Source organism: Microtus pennsylvanicus, chromosome 5, assembly GCF_037038515.1.
Source record: "Microtus pennsylvanicus isolate mMicPen1 chromosome 5, mMicPen1.hap1, whole genome shotgun sequence".
Lineage (NCBI taxonomy): Eukaryota > Metazoa > Chordata > Mammalia > Rodentia > Cricetidae > Microtus > Microtus pennsylvanicus.
This window is the reverse complement of record NC_134583.1, coordinates 93227209-93252356: the sequence shown is the minus strand read 5'-3', so window position 1 is coordinate 93252356 and position 25148 is coordinate 93227209. Positions and strand designations below refer to the sequence as shown.

At 39.8% G+C, this 25148-nt stretch overlaps 1 protein-coding gene across 1 annotated transcript; it reads left to right on the top strand.

Annotated features, from left to right (window-relative positions):
* The first annotated feature begins 1185 nt into the window (after positions 1–1185).
* On the top strand, positions 1186–18825 carry LOC142850667 (uncharacterized). Its single transcript, XM_075974597.1, has 8 exons — positions 1186–1369; positions 7077–7243; positions 7632–7719; positions 8712–8788; positions 10269–10418; positions 11451–11507; positions 14068–14184; positions 18715–18825. The coding sequence occupies exons 1-8, from the start codon at positions 1186–1188 to the stop codon at positions 18823–18825; spliced, it is 951 nt and encodes a 316-aa protein (XP_075830712.1).
* Positions 18826–25148: the final 6323 nt, after the last annotated feature.

Genomic DNA, 25148 nt, shown 5'->3' with positions numbered 1-25148 from the left:
CTTATCCTGGAATGTCTTGTTTTTTCCATTGATAGTGAACAATAGCTTGGCTGGGTATAGTAGTTTGGGTTTGCATCCATGGTCTCTTAGCTTCTGCAGTACTTCTATCCAGGACCTTCTGGATTTCATGGTTTCCATAGAGAAGTCAGGTATAAGTCTGATCGGTTTACCTTTATAAGTTACTTGGCCTTTTTCCTTTGCAGCTCTTAATATTCTTTCTTTAACCTGTATATTTTGTGTTCTGATTATTATATGGCGAGGGGATGTTTTTCTTTGATCCAGTCTGTTTGGTGTTCTGTATGCTTCTTGAATATTCAAAGGAATATCTTTCTTTATGTTGGGAAAGTTTTCTTCCATAATTTTGTTAAAAATATTTTCTGGGCCTTTGAGCTATGACTCTTCTCCTTCTTCTATTCCTATTATTCTTAGGTTTGGTCTTTTTATTGTGTCCCAGATTTCCTGAATGTTTTGTGATGAGAATTTTTGGCTTTGCTGTTTTCTTTGATCAGTGCGTTTATTTTCTCTATGGTGTCCTCAGAATCTGAGATTCTTTCTTCTATTTCTTGTATTCTATTGATTATGCTTGTTTCTGTAGGCTCTGCTCATTGACCTAGATTTTCCATATCTAGCTGGTCCTCAGTTTGTGTTTTCTTCCTTGCTTCCATTTCAGTTTTCAATTCTTGAACTGTTTCCATTACCTGTTTGATCATTTTTTTCTTGGTTTCCCAGGGTATCATGTATGTATTTACTCATTTCTTCAAACTTTTGGTTATACTTCTCATCCATTTTTATAAGGGCATTTTTCACATGTTGTTTAAGGGACTCTATTGCTTTCATAAAGTCAATTTTTTCCACTTCTTCTGTGTTAGGGTGTTGAAGTCCTTCTGTTGTAAGATCATTGGGTTCTGGTGGTTTCATGTTGTTTTTCAGATTATTGGGTGAATTCTTGCCTTGGCGCCTGCCCATCTCCTCCTATCGATGCTATCTAATGGGTCTTTTAAAACCGGATCAGGTTTCCCTGCTGGCCAGGGGCTCCTCTTACAAAATGCCCTCGCTCTGTTTCCTGGCTCCTGCCGGGGGCCAAGATCACTCTCACCCCTCAGAAGTGTTTTCAGGAACAGGACCCAGCTCCTCCTTTGCCAGGGACCTCGCCAACCAAAGGCCTACCTCTTTGATTTAATTGTAATGGGGCGATCTCCTATTGGTGTTGCACGCAGATCCCTGCCACCTGCATCTGCTGCCACGCAGGTCCCCGCCACCTGCAGCCTGCGTCGTCTGCCGCCAGGCTGGTCCCCGCTGGCTGTGGAGGCCGTCCGCTGTCCACCTGCGCCATCCGCCTGCGCCGTCCACCCCAGAGATGGTTCTCCTGGTGCCCAGATCAGATCTCCGTGCTGGTTGGGTAGCTCATGAACAAAGCGCCTACCTTGCTTGCTGCAGGCAGCCTATTGAAACAAAAGAATTCCTGCCCGCCCGGCTGCCCTCCGGATTCCATCCCAGCGCCCAGACAGGCTGAGCTGGGTGCTGTTATGTGCCCAAAGACCTAAAGTCTTTCTTGAATTCAACGAAAATAAAGACACAACATACCTAAGCCTATGGGACGCTATGAAAGCAGTGCTAAGAGGAAAGTTTATAGGACTAAGTGTCCACATTAGAAGAATGGAGAAAGCTCACATTAGAGACTTAACACCACACCTGAAAGCTCTAGAAAAAAAAGCAGATTGACCAAGGAGGAGTAGAAGACTGGAAATAATCAAAATGAGGGCTGAAATCAACAAAATAGAAACACAGAAAACAATCCAAAGAATCAATTAAACAAAGAGCTGGTTCATTGGAAAATCAACAAAATTGACAAACCCCGATCAAAACTAATCAAAAGGCAGAGAGAGAACAAGCAAATTAACAAAATCAGAAATGAAAAGTGGGATATAACAACAGACACTGAAGAAATTCAGAGAATCATTAGGTCTTACTACAAAAGCCAGTGTGCCACAAAGTTGGAAAATGTAAAAGAAATAATCTTGTTTTTAAATAAATACCATATAACACAATTAAATCAAGACCAGGTGAACAATTTAAATAGACCTATAAGTCGTGAGGAAATAGAAGCTATCATAAAAAAAAAAACCTCCCAACCATAAAAGCCCAGGACCAGATGGTGTTAATGCAGAATTTTACCAGAAAATCCAAGAAGAGCTGATACCTATACTCCTTAATGTGTGTCATATATTAGAAACAGAAGAGTCATTGCTAAACTCTTTTTATGAAGCTGCAGTTACCCTGATACCAAAACCTCACAAAGACTCAACCAAAAAAGAGAATTACAGACCAATCTCACTCATGAACATCGATGCAAAAATTCTCAGTAAAGTACTGGCAAACTGAATCAAAGAACACATCAAAAAAATTATCCATTACGATCAAGTAGGTTTTATCCCAGAGATGCAGGGCTGGTTCAACATACGAAAATCTATCTATGTAAATCCATCATATAAATAAACTGAAAGAAAAAAACCATATGATCATTTTATTAGATGCTGAAAAAGCATTTGACAAAATTCAACACCCCTTTATGATAAAGGTTGGGGATACAAGGATCATACCTAAATATAATAAATGCAATATACAGCAAACCAACAGCTAATATCAAATTAAATGGAAAGAAACTCAAAGTCATTCCACTAAAATCGGGAACAAGACAAGGCTGTCCACTCTCACCATATCTCTTCAACATAGTGCTACAAGTTTTAGCAATAGCAATAAGACAACATGAGGTTATCAAGGGGATTCAAATCAGAAATGAAGAAGTCAAACTTTCATTGTTTGCAGATGATACGATAGTGTGTACATCAGTGACCCCAAAAACTCTACCAAAGAACTCCTCCAGATGATAAATACCTTCAGTGATGTGGCAGGACACAAGATCAACTAAAAAATCAGTTGCCCTCCTATACACAAAGGATAGATAAGCAGAGAGGGAAATCAGAGAAACTTCATCTTTCACAATAGCCACAAATAGCATAAAGTATCTTGGGGTAACTCTAATCAAGGAAGTAAAAGATCTATTTGACAAGAATTTTAAGGCTTTGAAGAAGAAGTTGAAGAGGGCACCAGAAAATGGAAGGATCTCCCACGCTCTTGGATGGGTAGGATCAACATAGTAAAAATAACAATTCTACCAAAGGCAATCTATAAATTCAATGAAATCCCCATCAAAATCCCAACAAAATTCTTCACAGACCTTGAGAGAACAACAATCAACTTTATATGAAAAAAAAAACAGAATAGCCTAAACAATCCTATATAATAAAGGAACTTTCAGAGGCATTACCATCCCTGACTTCAAACTCTATTACGGAGCTATAGTAATGAAAACAGCTTTATATTGGCATAAAAACAGAGATATCAACCAATGGAATTGAGTCAAAGACCTGGATATTAACCCATAAACCTATGAACACCTGATTTTCAACAACGGAGCTAAAAGTATACAATGAAAGAAAGAAAGCATCTTCAACAAATGGTGCTGGCAGAACTGGATATTAACCTGTAGAAGAATGAAAATAGATCCATATCTATCACCATGCACAAAACTCAAGTCCAAATGGATTAATAACCTCAATATATATCCAACCACACCGAACCTGATATAAGAGAAAGTGGGAAGTAGACTGCAACACATGAGCACAGGAGACCACCTCCTACATAGAACCCCAGTAGCACAGACAACAAGAGCAACAGTGAATAAATGGGACCTCCTGAAACTGAGAAGTTTCTGTAAAACAAAGGACATTGTCATTAAGAAAAAAAAAGGCATCCTACTGAATGGGAGAAGATCTTCACCAACTCAGCATCAAAGATCTGATCTTCAAAATATATAAAGAACTCAAGAAACTGGACATGAAAAGTCTAAGTAATCCAATTTAAAAATGGGATATTGAACTGAACAGAGAATTCTCATCACACGAAGTTTAAATGGTCAAAAGACACTTAAGGTCATGTTCAATCTCCTTAGTGGTCAGGGAAATGCAAATCAAAACGACTTCGAGATACCATCTTACACCTATCAGAATGGCTAAAATCTAAAACACCAATGATAGCCTATGCTGGAGAGGATGTGGAGTAAGGGGAACACTCATTCATTGCTGGTGGGAATGCAAACTTGTGCAACCACTTTGGAAATCAGTGTGGCAGTTTCTCAGGAAATTGAGAATCAATCTACCTCAGGATCCAGCCATACCACACTTGGGAATATACCCAAGATATGCCCAATCATACTACAAAAGCATTTGTTCAACTATGTTCATAGCAGCATTATTTGTAATAGCCAGAACCTGGAAACAACCTAGATGCCCCTCAATGAAAGAATGGATAAAGAAAGTGTGGGATATATATGCATTAGAGTACTACACAGCGATAAAAAAGTGACATTTTGAATTTTGCATGCAAATGGATTGAAATAGGAAACACTATCCTGAGTGAGGTAACCCAGACCCAAAATGATGAATATGGTATGTACTCACTCATTAGTGGACTCTAGCCATAAACAAAGGACATTAAGCCTATAGTTCACAAGCCTAGAGAAGCCTAACAACAAGGTGAACACAAACAAAAACAAATATAGATCCTCCTGGAAATTGGAAGCAAACAAGATTGCCAGGAAAAAGTAGGGAACATGGGGGTGGGGGGTAAGGATGGGAATGGGGGAAGGGGAGAGGAGGAAAGAGAAGGAAGAAAGGAAAGACTGAAGAGAGCTTGGGGGAGTGGGAGGGTGGAGATGGAGGAAGGGTGGATATAGGAGCAGGGAAGAAGATATCTACATTAAGGGAGCCATTTTTGTATTGGCAAGAGACTTGGCTCTAGAGGGGATCTCACGTGTCCACAGGGTTGTCCCCAGCTAGGTCCTTGAGCAGCAGGGAAAAGGGTGCCTGAACTGTCCTTGCCCCATTATCACACTGATGATTATCTCAAATATCACCATAGAATCTTCATCTGGAGAAGAATGGAGATAGAGACAGAGACCATCATCAGGGCAAAGGACTGAGCTCTCAAGGTCCAGGTGAAGAGCAGAAGGAGGGAGAATATGAGTAAGGAAGTCTGGACTGAGAGGGGTTGGTCCACCCACTGAAACAGTGTGCCTGTTCTAATGGGAGCTCATCAAATCCAGCTGGACTGGGACTGAATGAGCATGTGATCAAACTGGACTCTCTGATTGTGGCTGACAATGGGGGCTGTCTGAGAAGCCATTGACAAAGGCACTAGGACTTGTTCCTTCTGCATGTACTGGATTTTTGGGACCCTAGTCTACTAGGATGCTAAGCTTCCTAAGCCTGGATGTGGCAGGGAGGGCCTTGGGCTTCCCACAGGGCAGGGTTCCCTGCCCTCACTTAAGGAGGGAGGGGAGGGAGGAGGGTAAGTGGGGGAGCAGGAGGGGAATATGAGGAGGGGAGGAAGTGCAAATTTTTGAATGGAAAAAAATAAAAAATTGAAAAAAAAAAGAATTCACAGAAACTGTACTCTCCATTCTTATACGCAAGAGCTCCTGGTTCCACAAAATGAGCAGGCTTTTAGCACAGGAGTTCCCCAGGCAAACTCAGTGATTGGCCAATAGGATGAAGTGTCTCATGAGAAAGGTGAGACCGCACAAGGGTCTGTGCTGACTAAAGGTATATTCCAGAGGTCACAGTCGGAAGTCTTGCTGCCCCATTGTTATCTCAACTGGCTTTCGGTTTCCATCCCTTCACAGACACTCCCCACCAGCACCTACGCATTGTTAGTTTCTACTCAAAACACTATTGCCTTTCTGTCCTTAAAAGCAGAGGTCCAGAAGTCAGTATATCTCCCAATTATTACCTCTTGTTTTCCTTGACTCCACTCTAGGCCCCCATCTGTCCTCTGAGGCCAGATTTTGCAATGACAGCAGTCAACTCCATATTGCAAAATCTAGCAACCCAATGTACAACCCTCAGAAGATTAAGGCGCCATTTCATACTTTTCCTAAGATTCAATCGAGCATCTGCAGGGACCTCTTCCTGTCAACTCCCTAACTCCTAAACTGGGTTCTATTTGTCTGGCCTCCTAACATTAAAATGGATCATCTCTCAGTAGGATTAATCCCAGCACTCAGGAGGCAGGATCATCTCTCATCCCACCCTCCCCACAAGGTAAACGCCAGAGGGAAGGGATATTCTGTATTATCTCCACTTCTTACTCCCCATTCACATTTATTCTCAACAGAACTTTTTTCCACGAATTACATACTATACAAAACACCTGATACTGGACGCCTCAACAAATTGCCTGTGCAAAACACTCCTTAAGTTAGCAGGCAGGCAAACCACCTTTGCCTTTGAGACTCAACATGATCCAAGTGAGCAGGACGAATGACCTTCATTTGTTTATTCACTTCTACTGAGTGCTAGTTTTAGCACCATTACACTAAATCTTCAGTGATTGGGGACCCATAGCATAAATGATCCTTGGCATCATAAACATGACTATCAAGTTAGGATTCTCTAAAACGTATTATTTAGGACTCAATTACAACAGTCGCCTTTTTTCGTAGTTGGTTTATTTTTGTTTGGTTGATAGTTTTATAAGTTTATATGACAGATTTTAGTCATTTTTCATTCACACGCGCGCGCGCACACGCACACCATCCCTCTCATCTCCCTCTGGATCTCTTCTCAACATGCTCTTCTTTATGGGTGTTGCTCATTGAGTTTAGTGAGAGATTCCTGTCCCGGGGCGGGTGACAGATTGGTGCAATCTAGTTTCTGAACCTGGGAAGTACACAGAACAATCGTGACCTCGACTTTGCAGAAAGACAAAGGACCACAGAAGATATATTGGCCCAAGCACCACCAGATCTGTGGTTCCAACAGCACTCTTCCTTCTAGAGTCAAGACACTCAAAATAGAAGGACTTGCTTCTGTCAATCTACTAGAAAACAGTGGGAGTCATTTGCTTGGTGGGAACGTCTTTGGAGCAGGGAACCAACATGTAGTTGGGCTCAGACATTCTTCAGTTTAATGGGTAGAGTGTGTTCACCACGGGTGAGTAATGGGTGTCTGCACTAGACTCTCGCCAGCTGGCCCCATTGCCTAACCCCATCGGTACCTGCGGGCCTGAAGGCTGGGTGGAACCTCCGCGGGCCTGCAGAACTAGTGTCTGCGTGGCTCTCCTCGCGTGGCGCCCTTCACGGTTGCTCTGGGACACAACCGCTGCAACGTTGGATCCACAAGAGGTAATGGGGGACACATGGAGGTGGCAGCACCCCAGAGGCAGGTGCTGCCCGCAGAAATCCCAGAGCAGGAAGATCTAGACCTAAAGGAAACCCCGGAAAGATTGCTCCCTTCTATCCTTAGGATCATACTGAGTAGGGAATCCATGACTCATCAACAGAGCACATTAATGACTGGCTTAGGACTCGACTTTCCGGTGAGTTTCAGTTCCACACCAGCTTCCTTTTCCTCCCCAGTATAACCCTACGGGGGACTCTTGCTGCGGAGAGAGCCTTTGACGGAGTTTGTTACATTATTTGAAAGTCGTCACCTCGAAACGGGTAAGTTTTTAACTCAAGCATCTTCTAAAATGCTTTTTGATATGCCTTTGTGTATTTTTTCCTGTCGAAGGCCAATGGGCCGTTACTACGGCAAATGAAACCTCCAGACTTTGAGGCTTATATGAGGAGAAGAAAACGTGCAAATACAAGATCTGAAAGCAATGCTGAATTCTAGATATGACTGTGCACAGCAATTGAAAAAAGGGGGAAAGATTGGTCAGACATTAGAGACGGGAAAGGGGTAGGGAGTAAGGATGGGGAAGAAAATTGTCAAAGCCACGTCTAACTAGAAAGCCACAAACAAAATGTATCAATCTTTTGCTTGAAAAAAAATTAAAAATTATCGCTTATTGGTTTGAGGAACATATGAGAATTTATACAATGTATAGGCATTCAGACTTCCAATGGGTAAAACCTAATAATACCATGGCTTCTAGCTTTTAATATCTTCTCAGTCAAACTCTGCCAGATCATCAGGGAAAGTTTACCCTGTGCCCCCACTAAGTGGCTTGGATATGCACCTTTGTTCAGACCAGCTAGAATCAAAAGAATACTTTTCATGGGTATTAAATACAGAAGCTGAGCAGAGTTGTGACTCCTACAAAATAGGAACCTTTGACCTCTCTATCAGTGTTGGAAATGATGAGTTACACTTATCTTGCCTACCAAAACCCCCTCTATTGTTGCGTTCACTATCTTAAGAAACCTACCTACTCTCTATAGTATTCTATTTTCCAGCCTTCTCTGCAGCTAGTGTAAGTGTGTGACCCAGATCCTTCCAGTCTGGCACCCCTGAGACAAACTTGAACTTCCATGACACCAATAAAGAATAATAGGCTAAATCAAAGCCACCAGGAGCCTGGACTTTCTGATGCTACAACAAGGGCATATGAGTGGGTGCTAGAGGGACTGATGGGATTGGAGCGGCTATCATTTGGTACTTATCCATAGTCTAACTTCTTGAGAGAGGAATATTAGTTTTGTCAAGATGCAAAAGCGTCTGTCAGGGAACAATCAAGTATCTTTTAAAAAGTGAATGGCAACTGTGGAATTAATTCCCCCCCCCCCAGGCTTAGGAACCTTACCCAAGAGAAAAATAATAGTCACTAACTGATTTAATTTATATTGATTTTTGTCCACATTTTCACAGGAGATATCTTCATATCCCTCTTGGTGAATATGCCACACAATCGTCTGTGGGTAAAGCAGGAACTGACATTGTTGGGGGTAAGAACAAAATGCTGCTCTAGTGAGCATGCCAACTGTGAGCAGGTTGCCCTCCTTAACACAGGAGACCTGAACCACCTCTGTATACACCATGAACTCTTCAAATGGAGGCAAATCAGTTACAATGGTTTCTGAAGGTGACATAACACCGAAACATAGACTGAGTCTGGACATAGAGAAAAAATATTCTTCTTTTTAACCATCTATCAATTATTACAATCGTAAACTGATGGCATGTTCTAGATGAGATGAGCAAATTGTCAGTACACCCAGAAGAAGCTGCAGACGACACAGCTCTATGAACAGTGGTTGGTTACAAAGGTGCTGCGCTGTCCACACCATCTCACAGACACCCTTCGCCCAGGCAGTCCCATCCACTACATTCTTTGGCTGAGCAATTTGGCATCATCCACTCGTACTACTGAATGACAGAGCCAGATTGAGAGTTATACACAAAACATTAAAAATTAGATTAGAAAAGTCCAAAAAAAAAACAAAACACGCACACACATAAACATACATTTGGGCACAGGGGATCTAGAAATAATTTAAGCAAAGGACCAAGATACACGATGAATCGTGTTTCTATACAATAATAATGACCATGAAGATATCGATCCCCAAAGAAAAAATACAAATATTAAAGAAACCATATATAGAACTTATAATTTGAAAAGTTCAAATTAGGTTACATCAATGAAAAGACACATTTATGAGTTGGAAAGCTCAAAATAGTAAACTGTTAGTTCTTCCTAAATTGGCGTATGGGTTTGGCAAACACTAGTTGATTTTTAAGATAATGTCTGCCTATAGTCATCAAGATTATGTTTTTTAAATAAGAAAAACAGAGACAAACAGAACAGAACACAAAGTCCAAAACTAAACTCCACAGAGTCAGCCAAATGATTTGGGGAATAGGAATTGTTTATTTGTGTTTTGGAAAGATATCTATGCAGCATAGGGGGCATCAAACTACTAACCCTGCTTCTTCAAGCAAACCAAGCCATTGCCAGTGTAAATCAGCATGGTTGGTCAGTTGGGTTTTTCATAAAAGAACTCAAAGGAAAGTTTCTCAGAGGAATAATGAACAGTGATCAAGTGAAAATAGGAACAAGGAGCCTTAATAGACTCCCAACTTTTTGCGAAATTAGATGAATATTTAAAAAGCTATGAGATCCAGATGAGTGATCACCAGAAATAACAAGCCTCAATGGAAAAGTTACAGGAAGGGTAGACCTTGAGACATCTCTGTGCTAACAGAATAGGTCTGTGACTTGATTACTGTTGATAAAACATGACAACATGGCCTAGAACTATACACAGAACACCGTATCACAATGTGTGTCCTCTTCCTAAGTTCTGACAGCTGTCACTGTCGTGGTAGAACACCACCTTCCTGCTTCATTCTGGCATTGGTCTTGAGGAAAGTTCCTTTCTAAGAAATAGCTGGAACTCTAAAAATGGTGTCTTTTCTTTTCAGACTGTACAATTAATGACCAGCCTGATAGTGCAGAGCCTGGGATACTTTTGGACATACCTGTATTTTTCTCAAAATATTGCATTTGTAATGGACAGTGAATATATTCCTATCATTGGAACTTCAGGATACTCACTTTGGGCCTCTTTGCTTGTGAGTAACATCATCACTATAGTAACTACTAATAATGTATTCCTTAGATGTCATGGATTCTGATCCAAACAATGTGGCCTAGAGGATACACAATCCCTGTTCCTTAGAAAACCATCCCCACGTCTATCTTAAAAGAACAATAGCAATATGTTTTTTAAAATCTTTATTTACTATGAAAATATTTTTTCATAACCATATTCTGCATTGTTAAAGAAACATGTGATACATTATGAAAAAACTAGTTTCTTAGCTGTAATATTAGCTAATAAGAGTTTGCATAGTAAGAGGGATATTTGATACATTTAAAGCCATGATAAGAAACACAAATCCACAGTGACAGCTGATCTGAGCTCATGAAAACTCACGGACTCTAGACCGAATGCTGGGGAATCTGCATTGGACTGAACTGGGCCCTCTGCATGTGGCCAACAACTGTGTAGCTTGATCTGTTTGAAGGGCCCCTGGTGCATGGGCTGGCTTTTTGGAGCCCATTCCCTCTGATGGGATACCTGCTCAGCCTTGATGCAGGATGAAGAGGCTTGGTCCTGCCTCAACTCGATATGCCAGGCTTTGTTGACTCTCCATGGGAGACCTTACTCTTTCTGAGGAGTAGATGAATGTGAGTTGGAATTGGGGAGCAAGAGTAGGGGAGGGATGGGGAACTGTGGTTGGTAGGTAAAATGAATAATTTTTTAAAAGACTAAAATAATAGAAATAAATAAACACAAGGAGCAAATATGGAAGACAAAATCTGTTTGAGTCAAACCAGCTATACAAGCAAAATAAATGCTATAGCCATTTCAAGATGCCCCTGAATCCCATTTCTATCACAACCATAACATTAGTGAATAGGACCTTCAAAGCTTTCATCTCCATAAATACAAATCTTGAATTATTTCTTGAGTTTTTTCTTAGTAGTCCCCACTAAGGAACCAAGCTGGTATCCCTCATGTTGCAGAATCCTAGAATTATCTTGAAGCTTATATTTTTACATAGTGACTGGGTAATAACAAATGTGGTGTTTGCTTCCAGTTTAGCCTATCAGGAAGTTTTTCAATAGCATTGCAGAAGAGGCCTTCAAATCACATGGTAAGTCAGAAGACTCTGGAAAGTTTCCATTATCAATAAGAGTATTAAGTTTCCAAAGACTAAATAAAAATTTTAAAAAATAAAACAAAGCCAGTGAGGAATCAGCATGGCCTCTACGTGACTGGCTATCTACCAAGAAGCTGGGGGGGGGCAGTATTTGAAGTATGATAAACATAACATGAATCCAAAGAAAGGTGAAGTGGTTAATGTCATCTCAGACAAAAAAAGTACAGAAATAGTACTATTGTCATACACAAATACTCAAGTATTCATGATGAAATAGGCCCCTATTTCTTAAGACTTAACAAACCTAAACATCAAACTATAAGAAGCAAGGCCCAGGGTTATGGCTCACTGTCTATGCAAGAAAAAGAACTTGAGTTCAGATTTCCAGAATCCACATCAATGCTGTGCACACTAGCAGACATCTGGAATTTGAGTGATTCACAACAAGATGAGAGTAGAGGCAATAGAATTCCCAGACACGCTCAGAATGGCCAGCCTGACATATGCAATTAAAAACAACAAAAAGAGACTCTGTCTCAAAGAAGATGAGGACAGACACCTAACATGGTTTTATTTCCTTTTGTCTAGTGATATTTTCTTATACTTTAAATTTCATAATACAATTTTATACATGCAATTATACAAATGATTTTATACAGTGTAATTTAATCATATCTACCCTCCATTACCTCCCTCTGACTCCTCCTGGAATGCCCCACTCAATATATCTGCTTCCTAACATCATGTCATCATTAATTATTATTATTATTATTATATTAATCACCCTGAGACCAATTCGTACTGATCATGTGAAGTAATCCTGTGAGGTATGGGCAATCTGCCAGAAGTCACATCTCCAAAGAAAAGTGACTCTCACTCCCTCAGCAGCCACCAACTGTCAATAGTTCCTCAGCTATGGGTGAAATCTTGGGAGCTCTTCTCCCAATTTGAGAATGCTGACTGGCTTTTTCTTGTATAGTTCTTATACAGGCAACCACAGCTGTTGATAAAAAAAAAAGCAAAAACAGTGTCACATCTAGATGATAGCAATTTTCTTTCTCCTTATCCTGTAGCTTTTATATTCTTTCTTCTCCCTTTTACAATATGTCCCCTAAGTGCCCTAGGAAGGAAGAGGTTCACAGAGGTAACTCATCTACGACTGAGTGCTCACAACCATTTATCTCAATATCTTCACCAGTTATGAGCCTCTGCATTAACCATGACCCACTACAAAAAAACCTCTCTGACCAAGAGTGAAGTCAGCACTAAGATATGGGCATAACCATGAATATTTAGAAGGCAGCTTGACAACACAAACATTTAATAAAGGAAAATCAGTAGGCTCCCTCTATGGCCTGTGATATCTCCAGATATGATGATGTTTACAGTACCAAATGTGGAATCCATCGTGTGGAATAGGCCTCAAAACCAATCAGAAAGCAGTTGGCTCCTCCCATACTAGTCATGCCACTGTTGCACCAGTGAGCATAACGTGCCTGGCAGGTTGGTATTATAGCATGAAGGCCCAGCGCTAAGTAAGCCCACTGATATCTTTGCTCCATTAATACATAGTGTGTAACACCGTTAGTACTATGAAAGCTAGCCTTTAGGGAGTCAGCTTCCTGGGAAGTTTGAGGTAAAATTCTTAATAGACTTCACTGGTTTGCTTTCTACAGAGGAGACTTTTCCTAGAGAATAAATGAACTGACATCAATGAACAACATATAACAGTTTACATGAAGGGTTTTGTTCTTTGAGATAGGTTTCAGGATCTAGTGATTCAAATTGTCATGCTTGCTATCTAACTTTATTTACTAGGAAGAAATTATTGTGAGTATGGACAAGGAAATAGGTATAATAGTTACTCTTCTTAATAGCAATATTAAATACTATATCTCCTCCATGGCATTATATGTCAATAAAACACAATTACTCAGCAACATTATAAACCATGAATAGTCTGAAGTATGTAGGTTGACAAACATGCATACATGCGGCCTGGGTGATGACCTCCAACCATGTGTAACTCTGTACATCATCAAGATAATCTCTTCACATTGAGCTAGATAGAACCTGTATGCCCAAGAAAATCCCCCAAATTTTGCTTTCCTGATGTCCAAGAAAGATAGAAATCTCCTAGAGTATTAGCTCTCTGGCAATGTAAAGCCGTGCAGTATTGTGAATTTGTCAATATCATGGGTATATTTTATTTTCGATTTACAATTAATATGCACTTGATTTTCTTCCATAGTTTGAAGAAAAACATCTAATGCACTTCTTTTCTGTCCCTTTATCTACTAACTCAGCAGAGAACAAACATTGAGTCCATTACCAGTAGAGAATAAGTACCTGCACATCATATCAAAAGTTTTATTATCCCCCAAATTGTTTGGTCCTACTAGGAGCCTAACCAATCTATAGTTCTAACAACCTTTTCGGTGCTCTCACTATGCCAGAAAGATTAGAATTTCTATAGTTCTGTAAGAACACACTTGCAGAGAGGACTATGGAATAGCTTCCAATGACTGGACAATACTTTTTTAATCTGTTCTAGCTGATCTGGACTATGACAATGAACATCTTAAGCGTATTTGCAACACTAATAGGTGTGTTTTTAATAATACTTGAACTGATGATGACTTCAGGTATACAATCTTCTTTGTGGCAATACGTAAGTACTGGGTTTCTAAGAGAATGTCTTCATAATTTTAGAATTAAGCCTTCAGTGAGGATCAAAATAGCCAAATATCAGTCAAATTACCAGAAGGCCTCTCATAAGTTTACTCTCAGGCATAAGTGCCTATTTTTAGTGTGATATAACCTACATGTTACAGTTCAAAGCCTGCATGATCAAATAAAATCTCACAAATATTAACACAGATATTTTATAGATGAAGCATTATAGTCAATCCTGATTCTTCCTGATTGCTATGAGACATTTATGAGTGGCAGCTTGTTCTTCCTATGTACCTTAAGACAAGTTTATCCTAGGGTTTAAAAGATCAAATTTGCTAGAATAAGACTTTCTTCTTCCAAGAATGAAATGACATCCATATGGACTTATATTAGCCATATGTTCATGGTCAATGAACATGCTGTAGTTGAGAGCCTTCATCCAGGAACTGATGGAAACCGATTCAAAGATCTACAACCAAGCATTAGACCAAGTTTGGGAAATCCTGCTGAAGAGAGGGAGGAAGGATTGTAGGAGCCAGTGAGTCAAGGGCATCACAAGAAAACCCACAAAAACAACTAACCAGTCTCATAGAAACACACAGAATCTAAACCAATAAACAGGAAGTGTGCATGGACAAACTTACGCCCTCTACATACATATGACAGTTGTGTAACTTGATCTATTTGTGGTACTCCTAACAATGGGAGCAAGTGCTGTCCCTAATGCTTTGGCTGGCTCTTGGAAACCTATTCCTCATCCTGAATTGCCTTGCCCAACCTAAATACAAGTGGAGGTGCCTTGCATTACAGCAACTTGATTTGGGAGGCCTGTCCCTTTCTGAACAAAAACAGAAGAGAGGTAGATTGAGGGGTAGGGAGATTTGGTGAAGAGAATAGGAAGATAAGATAGAGGGGAAATGTGGTCAGGGTATAAAATAATTTTAAAAATAAGAAAGTGTTGCAGTCTACAGACTGAAGCTTATCTCGACAATGGATGTAATTTGGAAGGCTCATATACTCTGCTCTATGTGCACTATGCCATGAGGACATTGTGTTTCTGCATCTGCTAGAGGGTCCATGCAGAACTATTTAAGGCTGTTTATGTTTGTATATCTGTGGTCCTGTGCAGGTGGCACTATGAACTTAGGCACACTTAGCCATTTAGGTTTGTTGGTGTGAAGAGAAAGGATGATGAAGACAGAGAAAGAAGGAAGAGATATGAGCAAATTTTCTAATAATTTGAAGCCATGGTGTTGAATTCTTGTCTGTGGAATACTATCCTTCTAGTCTATGCCCAGAGCTTAACAAAAGGAACCAAAACAGCTGGGCTCTAAACCAATCCCTAGAAACCATAACTTTAAATTGATACCATTAGATGTTACTTATATCTAGCTTCCTAACCTTATTAAGAAAGCGCTCTTTACTTCAACATACAAGAGTTATGGTTAATAGACTAGTTCCAAACTATATATATGTTTGTAATTCATCATTCCATTTTTCTTATTTCTATGTATTATTGAGAAAACATTACAATAAATAAATACAGATATAGATAAAAGCCTATGTATCTCTAATTCAATAAAGAATGAATGTTTAGCTATTTGATTAATGTCATGGGTCTAGTCACCTGAAGAGCATTTATGCTGATCAAAGCTAAATTCCAAGTCACTCACCAGAGTAAATAGAGTTAACAAAAATCAAGTGAGTGACACATGAGAGGATCACTTTATTGATGTAAGAAGTACATTTCTTTAGCATAATTTACTAGATGATAGGGAAAAGTGTAATTGTATATACTTTCTTTTTAAAGAAGTCCTATTACACCAAACCTCAAAAGAAAATATATCCCAATTTTATCTTACCTGAGGCTCATTATCCTTAAGAAAATATACTTGTTCTACCCACAACAACAAAAAGAATATACAATGATTCTCATTATTCTCTTGGCAGAAATGTATCAATTCACCATCCTCAATAGCTATCAATTATCATATAATCAAATATATGCATGAATTTTCAACTATTGAGGGAATGGGATACAGGAAACTGGTTATCCTTTCATTTTTTTCTCCTTCCTACAACATAGCTATACCTCTGTGAGTTTTATAACATTGAAAAGTAGAGTTTAGAAAGCATTCTAGTTTGCTTTCTGCTGCTGTAATAAGACACTAACCAAAATCAACTTATGAGAGGACAAAGTTGATTTCAGCGCACACTTTCAGGTCACAATCCATCACTGAGAGCAGTCAGGGAAGAAGCTCAAGCAGGAACTGGCACTATAAAACTGTTGGGGAATATTGCTTACCGACTCACTCTCGGACTCTCTGTCTTGCTCCGTGTTAGCTTTCTTACTCAACCTACACTCCCCTGCCTGGGGATGATGAGATCCACAGTTGTTTGGACCCTGCCACATCAGTCATCAACCAAAACAATTCCTCACAGACATGGCCTCCTTTATCAGATATCTGGAGGTTATATTTAGCTGACAATAAAAGCTGACAAGCATGGAAACTTTCCTCCTTTGCTAGTTCATGAAATTAGTATTGAGTTCTGTTGTTAGTTCTTCTTTCGAGTTCTGGGATAATTCTATGGTTAATCCTGGGTGTTTCTTAGGAGATATTTTATTGCCTCTTTAGTCTCGTTTCTGGAGATGTTTCAACTCTTTCATTCATTATGGTTTAATTTTGATAGATATGTTGAATGTGTCTAGACATTCCTCCATTACTTGAGGTCTTGCAAGCTTGTGAAATATAGGTTCTTACAACATGTCTTTCTGGATTCCAAATTTTGTTGGAAAGTGTTATAATGTCTCTCTTTTTATTTCTGATTTATTACATATTCTCTGTAGAAGGAGCTGTGGGCAGGCCTGCTTTTCGTCCCGCCCGGTTCCCGTATGGCTAGCATAGCCCCGGAAATAACAACACACAAACTGTATTCATTTAAACACTGCTTGGCCCATTAGTCCCAGCCTCTTATTGGCTAATTCTCACATCTTGCGTTAACCCATATTTAGTAATCTGTTTAGCACCGCCGGGAAAGATCTTAACCTGCGTCCATCTCGGAGAGGAGAGCTATGGTGTCTGCCTCACTGCTTTCTTCCTCCCAGCATTCTGTTCTGTTTACTCTGCCTACCTAATTTTCTGTCCTATCAAAGGGTCAAGGCAGTTTCTTTATTAACCAATAAAAGTAACATATAGACAGATGACCCTCCTCCATCAATTCTCTATCTTTCCTTTATTTAATTCAGCTAAGAGTTTATCAATCATTTTATTTTGAAGAACCAACTCTTCATTATATTGATTCTTTGTATTGGTTTTTGTTTATTTGTTTTATTTCCTTAATTTTATTTCCTTGTTTCCTGATTTTGGTTATTCCTACCTACTGTTTTGGAATTTGCTGCGTTCTTGCTCCTTCCAAGGCTTCAAGGTGAATTATTGAATTGTTAATTTGAAATGCTTTTTTGATGGAGGCACCAAGTGCTGTAAACTTTCCTTTCAGGTTGTCATCAGCATGGCCCATTAATTTTTGTCTATCATATTTTTATTTTCAGTCAGTTCTAGGAATGGTTTTTACTTCCTTCTTGGTCTATTCAGTAACACAATTATTCAACAATATGCAGTTTAAGCTCCATGAGTTGATATACTTCTTACCAGTTTTTTTTTTTTTTGGAGTTTTTGGTTTTTATTTTGGCTTGGTTTTGATTGGTTTTTCAATATAGGGTAGCTGTGTAGCTTTGGCGCCTGTCCTGGAACTTGCCCTGTGGATCAGGCTGGATTCAAACTCACAGAGATTCACCAACCTTGCCTCCTGAGTGTTGGGATTAAAGGCGTAGCTCTTCCTGTAGTGTTTTGTTTTCTGTTGATATCTAGTTTTATCCCCTTGTGGTCAGATAGAACTCAGAATTTAATTTCAATTTTTTTATGTTTGTTTAAACTTGTTTTGTGTCTTAATATGTGATAGATTTTGGATAAAGTTCTATAGGCTGCTTAGAAAATGAATGTATATTTAGTGTTTGAATAAGAGGTTCCATAACTGTTAGGTTTAACATCTCACCAGCCCCGAGGCACAAGAATCGTTGCAGAAGAATTAGAATTTGAGAGCTGAAGGATGGCTAGGAATGCTGCAATGCCATCTTCTGGGAATGATATGGCTGTCATTATAGAGAACTCTGTGCTTACCTGCACAAAATCTCTACAACATCAAGCCAGCTAAAATTCTGGCATAGACATGGTAGATGAACAGCAGACCACAGTCCTTTCTAAGGAGCTATTGGAAGCAGATAATTGCTGTGGGAAGAATCATACTTCTATAAGGATTTGGCCACTAGTCCACTAGATGGCTCTACACATATGCATATATAGGCTATAAAAAAGACATGAAATTGGGAGGGCAAACTGGGGGTTGAACCAAGAGTTGGAGGGAAAAATGGGAGTAGATAATATTGTATTTCATTGTATACCTATATAAAATTCTCAAAAATAATGAAATTACTAAGTAAAGACTGTATTTTTCTTTTGGGGTACAGAAAAGTGGTAGGATGCTTACAGGATATCTCTTCCTGTTCACTGTCTTGGAGATGTTTATGGCATGCATAGTAACTGAGTGGACCTACAGAGCAAGACAAACAGAAGATTAAAATGGTGAGTCTATCATTTCTCCTTCGGTGAACAGAAGCTACTAACTTCTGTGATATATCCTGTTTAAATTACTTAGAAAGAATTAAGCATCAGTAATGTCATCTCTAACCTGTGGCTAGTGGTAGGTCAGTACATTTTTGTAAAACTATTTGGCACTAAACAGCTCTTTCTATCACTGAAGCTAAATAAATTACTCCACATGAAGAGAGTAGGGCTGAGAATGTTGCTCGGCAGTAGAGAACTTACGTAGCGTTAGTGAGACTCTGATCACCAGAAGAAACACATAAAAAGAAGTCAGGTGGGTAACCTGGGGTAGAGTGCAGTGACAGAGACACTGGGGATGGCTTTTATACTCAGCTCTGCTTGATTAGACAACCGTAGTCCCACCATCCAGCCGCACAAACACTATCACCAAAGCCACCATTTGATTCTTAGTCCATAAATATGCCTTGTTCTGTGGACCATCTAAATCTGTAAATGGAATTCCTTAAGTAATCTCTGTTTGAAATTAATGTGAGAATATTAAAAAGGGAGAAGGCATTATCAGATGAATTCTTCTAGGATTTTCCACTTTATCTTGCCTCAGAAGCTACCTCTCAGGGTACCTATATCTCAATATCTATTTGTGTTTCAATAAATTTTCCTTAGCGAATGTAGTGAGATATGGAATTGAAATTCGTCAAAAAAGAATAACACTAATAAACTTTAAAATTATATGGCTGGAACTAGAGCGATGGCTCAATAGTTAAGAGCAGTTGATGCTCTTGCAACGGACCAAGGTTTGATTCCCAAAACCCACATGTTGACTTAAAACCATCCATAATTCCAGCCGCAGGGAATCCAAAACCTCTGCTCTGGCTTCTGTGGGTACCAGAAACATGTATGGTGCATGGGTATGCATTCAAGCAAAACACCCATATACATATATAAATCTTTTTAAAGGTATATATGACTCTTCTTAAAAGGAAAACACAGAATTCTCTGAACAAAGGGATGAGAGAAAAAGAATAAATTGAAATAGTTTTTTACTCATGCTAATAAAATATAAATGGAGAGAAGCAGAATATATAGGAGAGGCAAAGGGGAGGAAGGGAAATAAATAACAGGAGGAAAATAAGAGAAAAATTATTTACAACTAATATTTTTAAAAAAAAGAAAAAAACATGATTTGGTCTGGGATGTATATCTCAGGTGAATCCATTGCTGCAATGTTTAAGGCTCTGGATTCCAGGGCCAACACAAAAGAAGAAACAAAAACGCAGTTCATGATCTTATTAAGAGTCTCAGTGATAAGACTATTCCCTATTAGATCTCTTTAAAGTGCTGCTGAACTTATATAATTATCTTAGATGACATTAATGAGCGATTTCCTGCCATCTGTCTTACCACAGGTTCATAGAAGAAAACGAACCTTTTCCTAGAAGTATCATGGCCTCAGTCAAGGAGGAAAGTTCAACGATGAATGAGAACTTCATTTAGTTCCGGAGACATCTCTGAAATGGAATTTAATTGTCTGCCTCAGTAATTCCTCTCCTCCATTTCAATAATAAAAAAAATGACAGCAATGACTATGTTTTTCTTTACATGTGAAAAGTCAAGCATGAATTGATTTCACTGTTGTAAATTAATCCAGGATTGAATCTGGTCAGCCGGAGTTAAAAGATTCTTCTGAGACCAAGGAATCTGATGAATGGGCACGAATTTTCTAGCATGGACTCTACACCTAATGTTGATGAGGTGAAGTAATGCTGACTCAAAGCCGTTTTGTATTGAAAAGATAGACAAGCCAATTCATCATCAGTGGGGCAGACTAGACTAGCTCTAACACCAAACATCTGTCTAACCAGCTATTGTTAAATGATCCAAAATTTATCTGTAGTGTATAATATAGATAGATTATTAGATATACCTTTATATAAGTGAGACTACTTGATGTCCATGGAAAAATAGAAAGTCCGTTCTGCAATATTTTATTCTTTTTCCCACAGCTTTTCTCTTTGACGTATTATACTTAAATTTTATGAATTTTAGATCAATTGCCTTTCCACAATATTCTACTGAGTCTCTGAAAACCTTTTGTGCTGGTTATCTTTCTGTTTCTGTGACCAAATGCCTGAGGAAAACAGCTTCTAAAAAAAAAGAAAAGTTTATTTGGGCTCCTGCTTTCAGAGACTGCGGTTCACGCTTGACTGGATCTAGTTCTTTGGGGGTTTTGACAAATCAGCACCATGATGAGGAGATTGGGGCAGAGAAAAGCTGCTTACTTCATAGAAGCCAGAGGGAGGGGAAGAGGGAGAGAGACACGGAGGGGATGGAGAGGGAGGAGGAGAGAAGGGGGGACAGGGGTGAGGAAGAGGAGAGAGAAATGTGGAGAAGAGGAATGGGAGAGAGGAAAACAAGGGGGAGGGATGAAGAAGGAGGAAGGAGAAAAGGTGGGAGAGAAGAAGAAAAAGAAAGGGAAGAAGAGAGAGGGAAAGGAAAGGGGGAAGGAGGGGGAGAGAGAAATATGGAGAGAGAGGGAAGAAGGGGAGAGATGAATATGGAAAGGAATAGGGAAGGGGAGAAAGGAGAGGGAGAGAGAGGAAGGGTAGAGAGAGAGGGAGAAAGAGGAAGGAGAGAGAGAGGGAGGGAAGGGACAGAGTAAAGAAACTAAGTGAGGGAAGAGACCATGAAGAGAGGGAAAGAGGGAAGGGGAGCGAGAGGGAGGGGAGAAAAAAGGAGGGGGAGAGAGGGAGGGGAGAGAAAGAAAGGGAGAGGAACAGAGAGAACAACAACAACCAGAGAGTCACCACCTCACAATCACCACAGATTGGAACCAAGTCATTAGCTTGTGGACCCCTGAAGAACACTTGAAACCTAAACCAAGCCTCTTCCCTCCTTCCTTGTCTTTTGAACCGCATAACTTGCTCCCATTTCCCTGTCTTCATAAACAACTGATCCATGATGCAAAAGATACATATTTTATATCAAGTGCCCCTATGAATATCTGTGGCATTTAATTATATCTGTAATTCACATAGATCATACACGCATACACACATTTGCGCATACACATGCACGCACATGCACACCTTTTTCCTCCTAGTAGTATGATTTTAAAAGCCACTCATGTTGCTATTTATATATCAGTTGACTTTAAATGCTGCCTGATAGCCTGTGGCATCTATGACAGCACATTCATACATTCCTTCTTCCAGGAATGGGCAGGTGGGTTACATTTTTCTCCCCTTGAATAATTTCTTTGGGACATGCATTCTTCACCAGGGTACCCGATGTGCATATGTATACCCAACACACACACACACACCATTTTCTTAAGCAGAACGAGAAGCACCACCATTTATGGCATTTCTCCGTTGCCGGCTACCTGATGTTGCACACTTTTATCTACAATATACTCTGTATTCTCTTGGTCTCTTAAGGACCCCCAGATTCTGATACCTAACAGTGTTGCTTCCAATTGTCAAAAGCCTTTTTATTTTTGCCATTGCTGAGAAATGGAGTTCACGTGAGCAGTAAGTACTCGTCTACCCTTTGCTCCTGGTGAACTGGAAACCACAGTTCTGAGAGAGAGTGGGAAACACAGATGTAACAAGAAGAAATACAGAATGAGGAATGAGATTCGAATATGTGGAGGATAAAGGAATAATAACTGAAATGAAGTTCATAACCCATGCAAGGAAATGAGCTTCATTACAGAGAAATGCAGACACTAGCAAATAGAACTCTGGATTCTTAGTGAGCAAGAAAGTACTGAATCGTGTATGAATACATACACTGGGAAGAGATGACGGAAGAACGGAAAGGCCTTTGGTTTGCCTGTCAAACAAATAGAAAACCATCTAAAGGGGGGAGTGAGAAGATGGCTCGATAGATAAAGTGCTTGCCACACAAGCATGGGTACCTCTTTTTTTTTTATGCTTATGTGTTTTTTTTATTGAGAAAATAAAAAAAACAAGTTTCCACCTCCTCCCAGCCTCCCATTTCCCTTCCCCTCCTCCCACCCTTCTCCCCCTCCTCCCACCCTTCTCCCCCTTCCCCCCAATCCTTTCCCCCTCCTTCTCTAGTCCAAAGAGCAGTCAGGGTTCCCTGCCCTGTGGTTAAGTCCTAGGTCCTCCCCGCTTGGTCCATATCTAGGAAGGTGAACATCCAAACTGGGTAGGCTCCCACAAAGCCAGCACATTACGTAGGATCAAAACCCCTTGCCATTGTCTTTGGCGTCTCATCAGCTTTCATTGTTCGCCATGTTCAGAGAGTCCAGTTTTATCCCATGCTTTTTCAGTCACAGTCCAGCTGGCCTTGGTGAGCTCCCAATAGATATGATCATCTCATTAGATGCTGAAAAAGCATTTGACAAAATTCAACATCCCTTTATGATAAAAGTCTTGGAGAGATTAGGGATACAAGGGTCATACCTAAATATAATAAAAGCTATATACAGCAAGCCGACAGCTAACATCAAATTAAATGGAGAGAAACTCAAAGCCATCCCATTAAACTCAGGAACACGACAAGGCTGTCCACTCTCGCCATACCTCTTCAATATAGTGCTTGAAGTTCTAGCAATAGCAATAAGACAACATAAGGGGATCAAGGGGATTCGAATTGGAAAGGAAGAAGTTAAACTTTCATTATTTGAAGATGATATGATAGTGTACATAAGCGACCCCCAAAACTCCACCAAAGAACTTTTACAGCTGATAAACAGCTTTAGTAATGTGGCAGGATACAAGATCAACTCCAAAAAATCAGTCGCCCTCTTATACACAAATGATATGGAAGCAGAGAGGGAAATCAGAGAAGCTTCATCTTTCACGATAGCCACAAACAGCATAAAATATCTTGGGGTAACTCTAACCAAGGAAGTGAAAGATCTATTTGACAAGAACTTTAAGGCATTGAAGAAAGAAACTGAGGAGTATACCAGAAAATGGAAGGACCTCCCTTGCTCTTGGATTGGGAGGATCAACATAGTAAAAATGGCAATTCTACCAAAGGCAATTCATAAATTCAATGCAATCCCCATCAAGGTCCCATCAAAATTCTTCACAGACCTTGAGAGGACAATAATCAACTTTATATGGAAAAACAAAAAACCCAGGATAGCCAAAACAATCCTATACAATAAAGGATTGTCTGGAGGCATTACCATCCCTGACTTCAAACTCTATTACAGAGCTACAGTGATGAAAACAGTGTGGTACTGGCATAAAAACAGAGAAGTCGACCAATGGAATCGTATAGAAGACCCGAATTTTAACCCACAAACCTATGAACACCTCATTTTTGATAAAGGAGGCAAAAGTATACAATGGAAGAAAGAAAGCATCTTCAACAAATGGTGCTGGCATAACTGGACGTCAACCTGTAGAAGAATGAAAATAGACCCCTATCTATCACCATGCACAAAACTCAAGTCCAAATGGATTAAAGACCTCACTATCAGTGAGAACACATTGAACCTGATAGAAGAGAAAGTGGGAAGTACCCTACATCAGATGGGCACAGGAGATCGCTTCCTATGTGTAACCCCAACAGCTCAGACATTAAGGGCAACATTGAATAAATGGGACCTACTAAAACTGAGAAGCTTCTGTAAAGCAAAGGACACTGTCACCAAGACAAAAAGGCAACCTACTGACTGGGAGAAGATCTTCACCAACCCCACAACAGACAAAGGTCTGATCTCCAAAATATATAGAGAACTCAGGAAACTAGACTTTAAAATGCTAATTAACCCAATTAAAAAATGGGCCACTGATCTGAACAGAGAATTCTCAGCAGAGGAAGTTCAAATGGCCAAAAGACACTTAAGGTCATGCTCAACCTCCTTAGCGATCAGGGAAATGCAAATCAAAACAACTTTGAGATATCATCTTACACCTGTCAGAATGGCTAAAATAAAAAACTCCAATGATAGCCTTTGCTGGAGAGGCTGTGGAGGAAGGGGTACCCTCATCCATTGCTGGTGGGAATGCAATCTTGTGCAACCACTTTGGAAATCAGTGTTTCGATTTCTCAGGAAATTTGGGATCAACCTACCCCTGGACCCAGCAATACCACTCCTGGGAATATACCCAAGAGATGCCCTATCATATGACAAGAGCATTTGTTCAACTATGTTCATAGCAGTATTATTTGTAATAGCCAGAACCTGGAAACAACCTAGATGCCCTTCAATAGAAGAATGGATGAAGAAAGTGTGGAATATCTACACATTAGAGTACTATGCTGTGGTAAAAAACAATGACTTTTCGAATTTTGCATGCAAATGGATGGAAATAGAAAACACTATCCTGAGTGAGGTAACCCAGACCCAAAA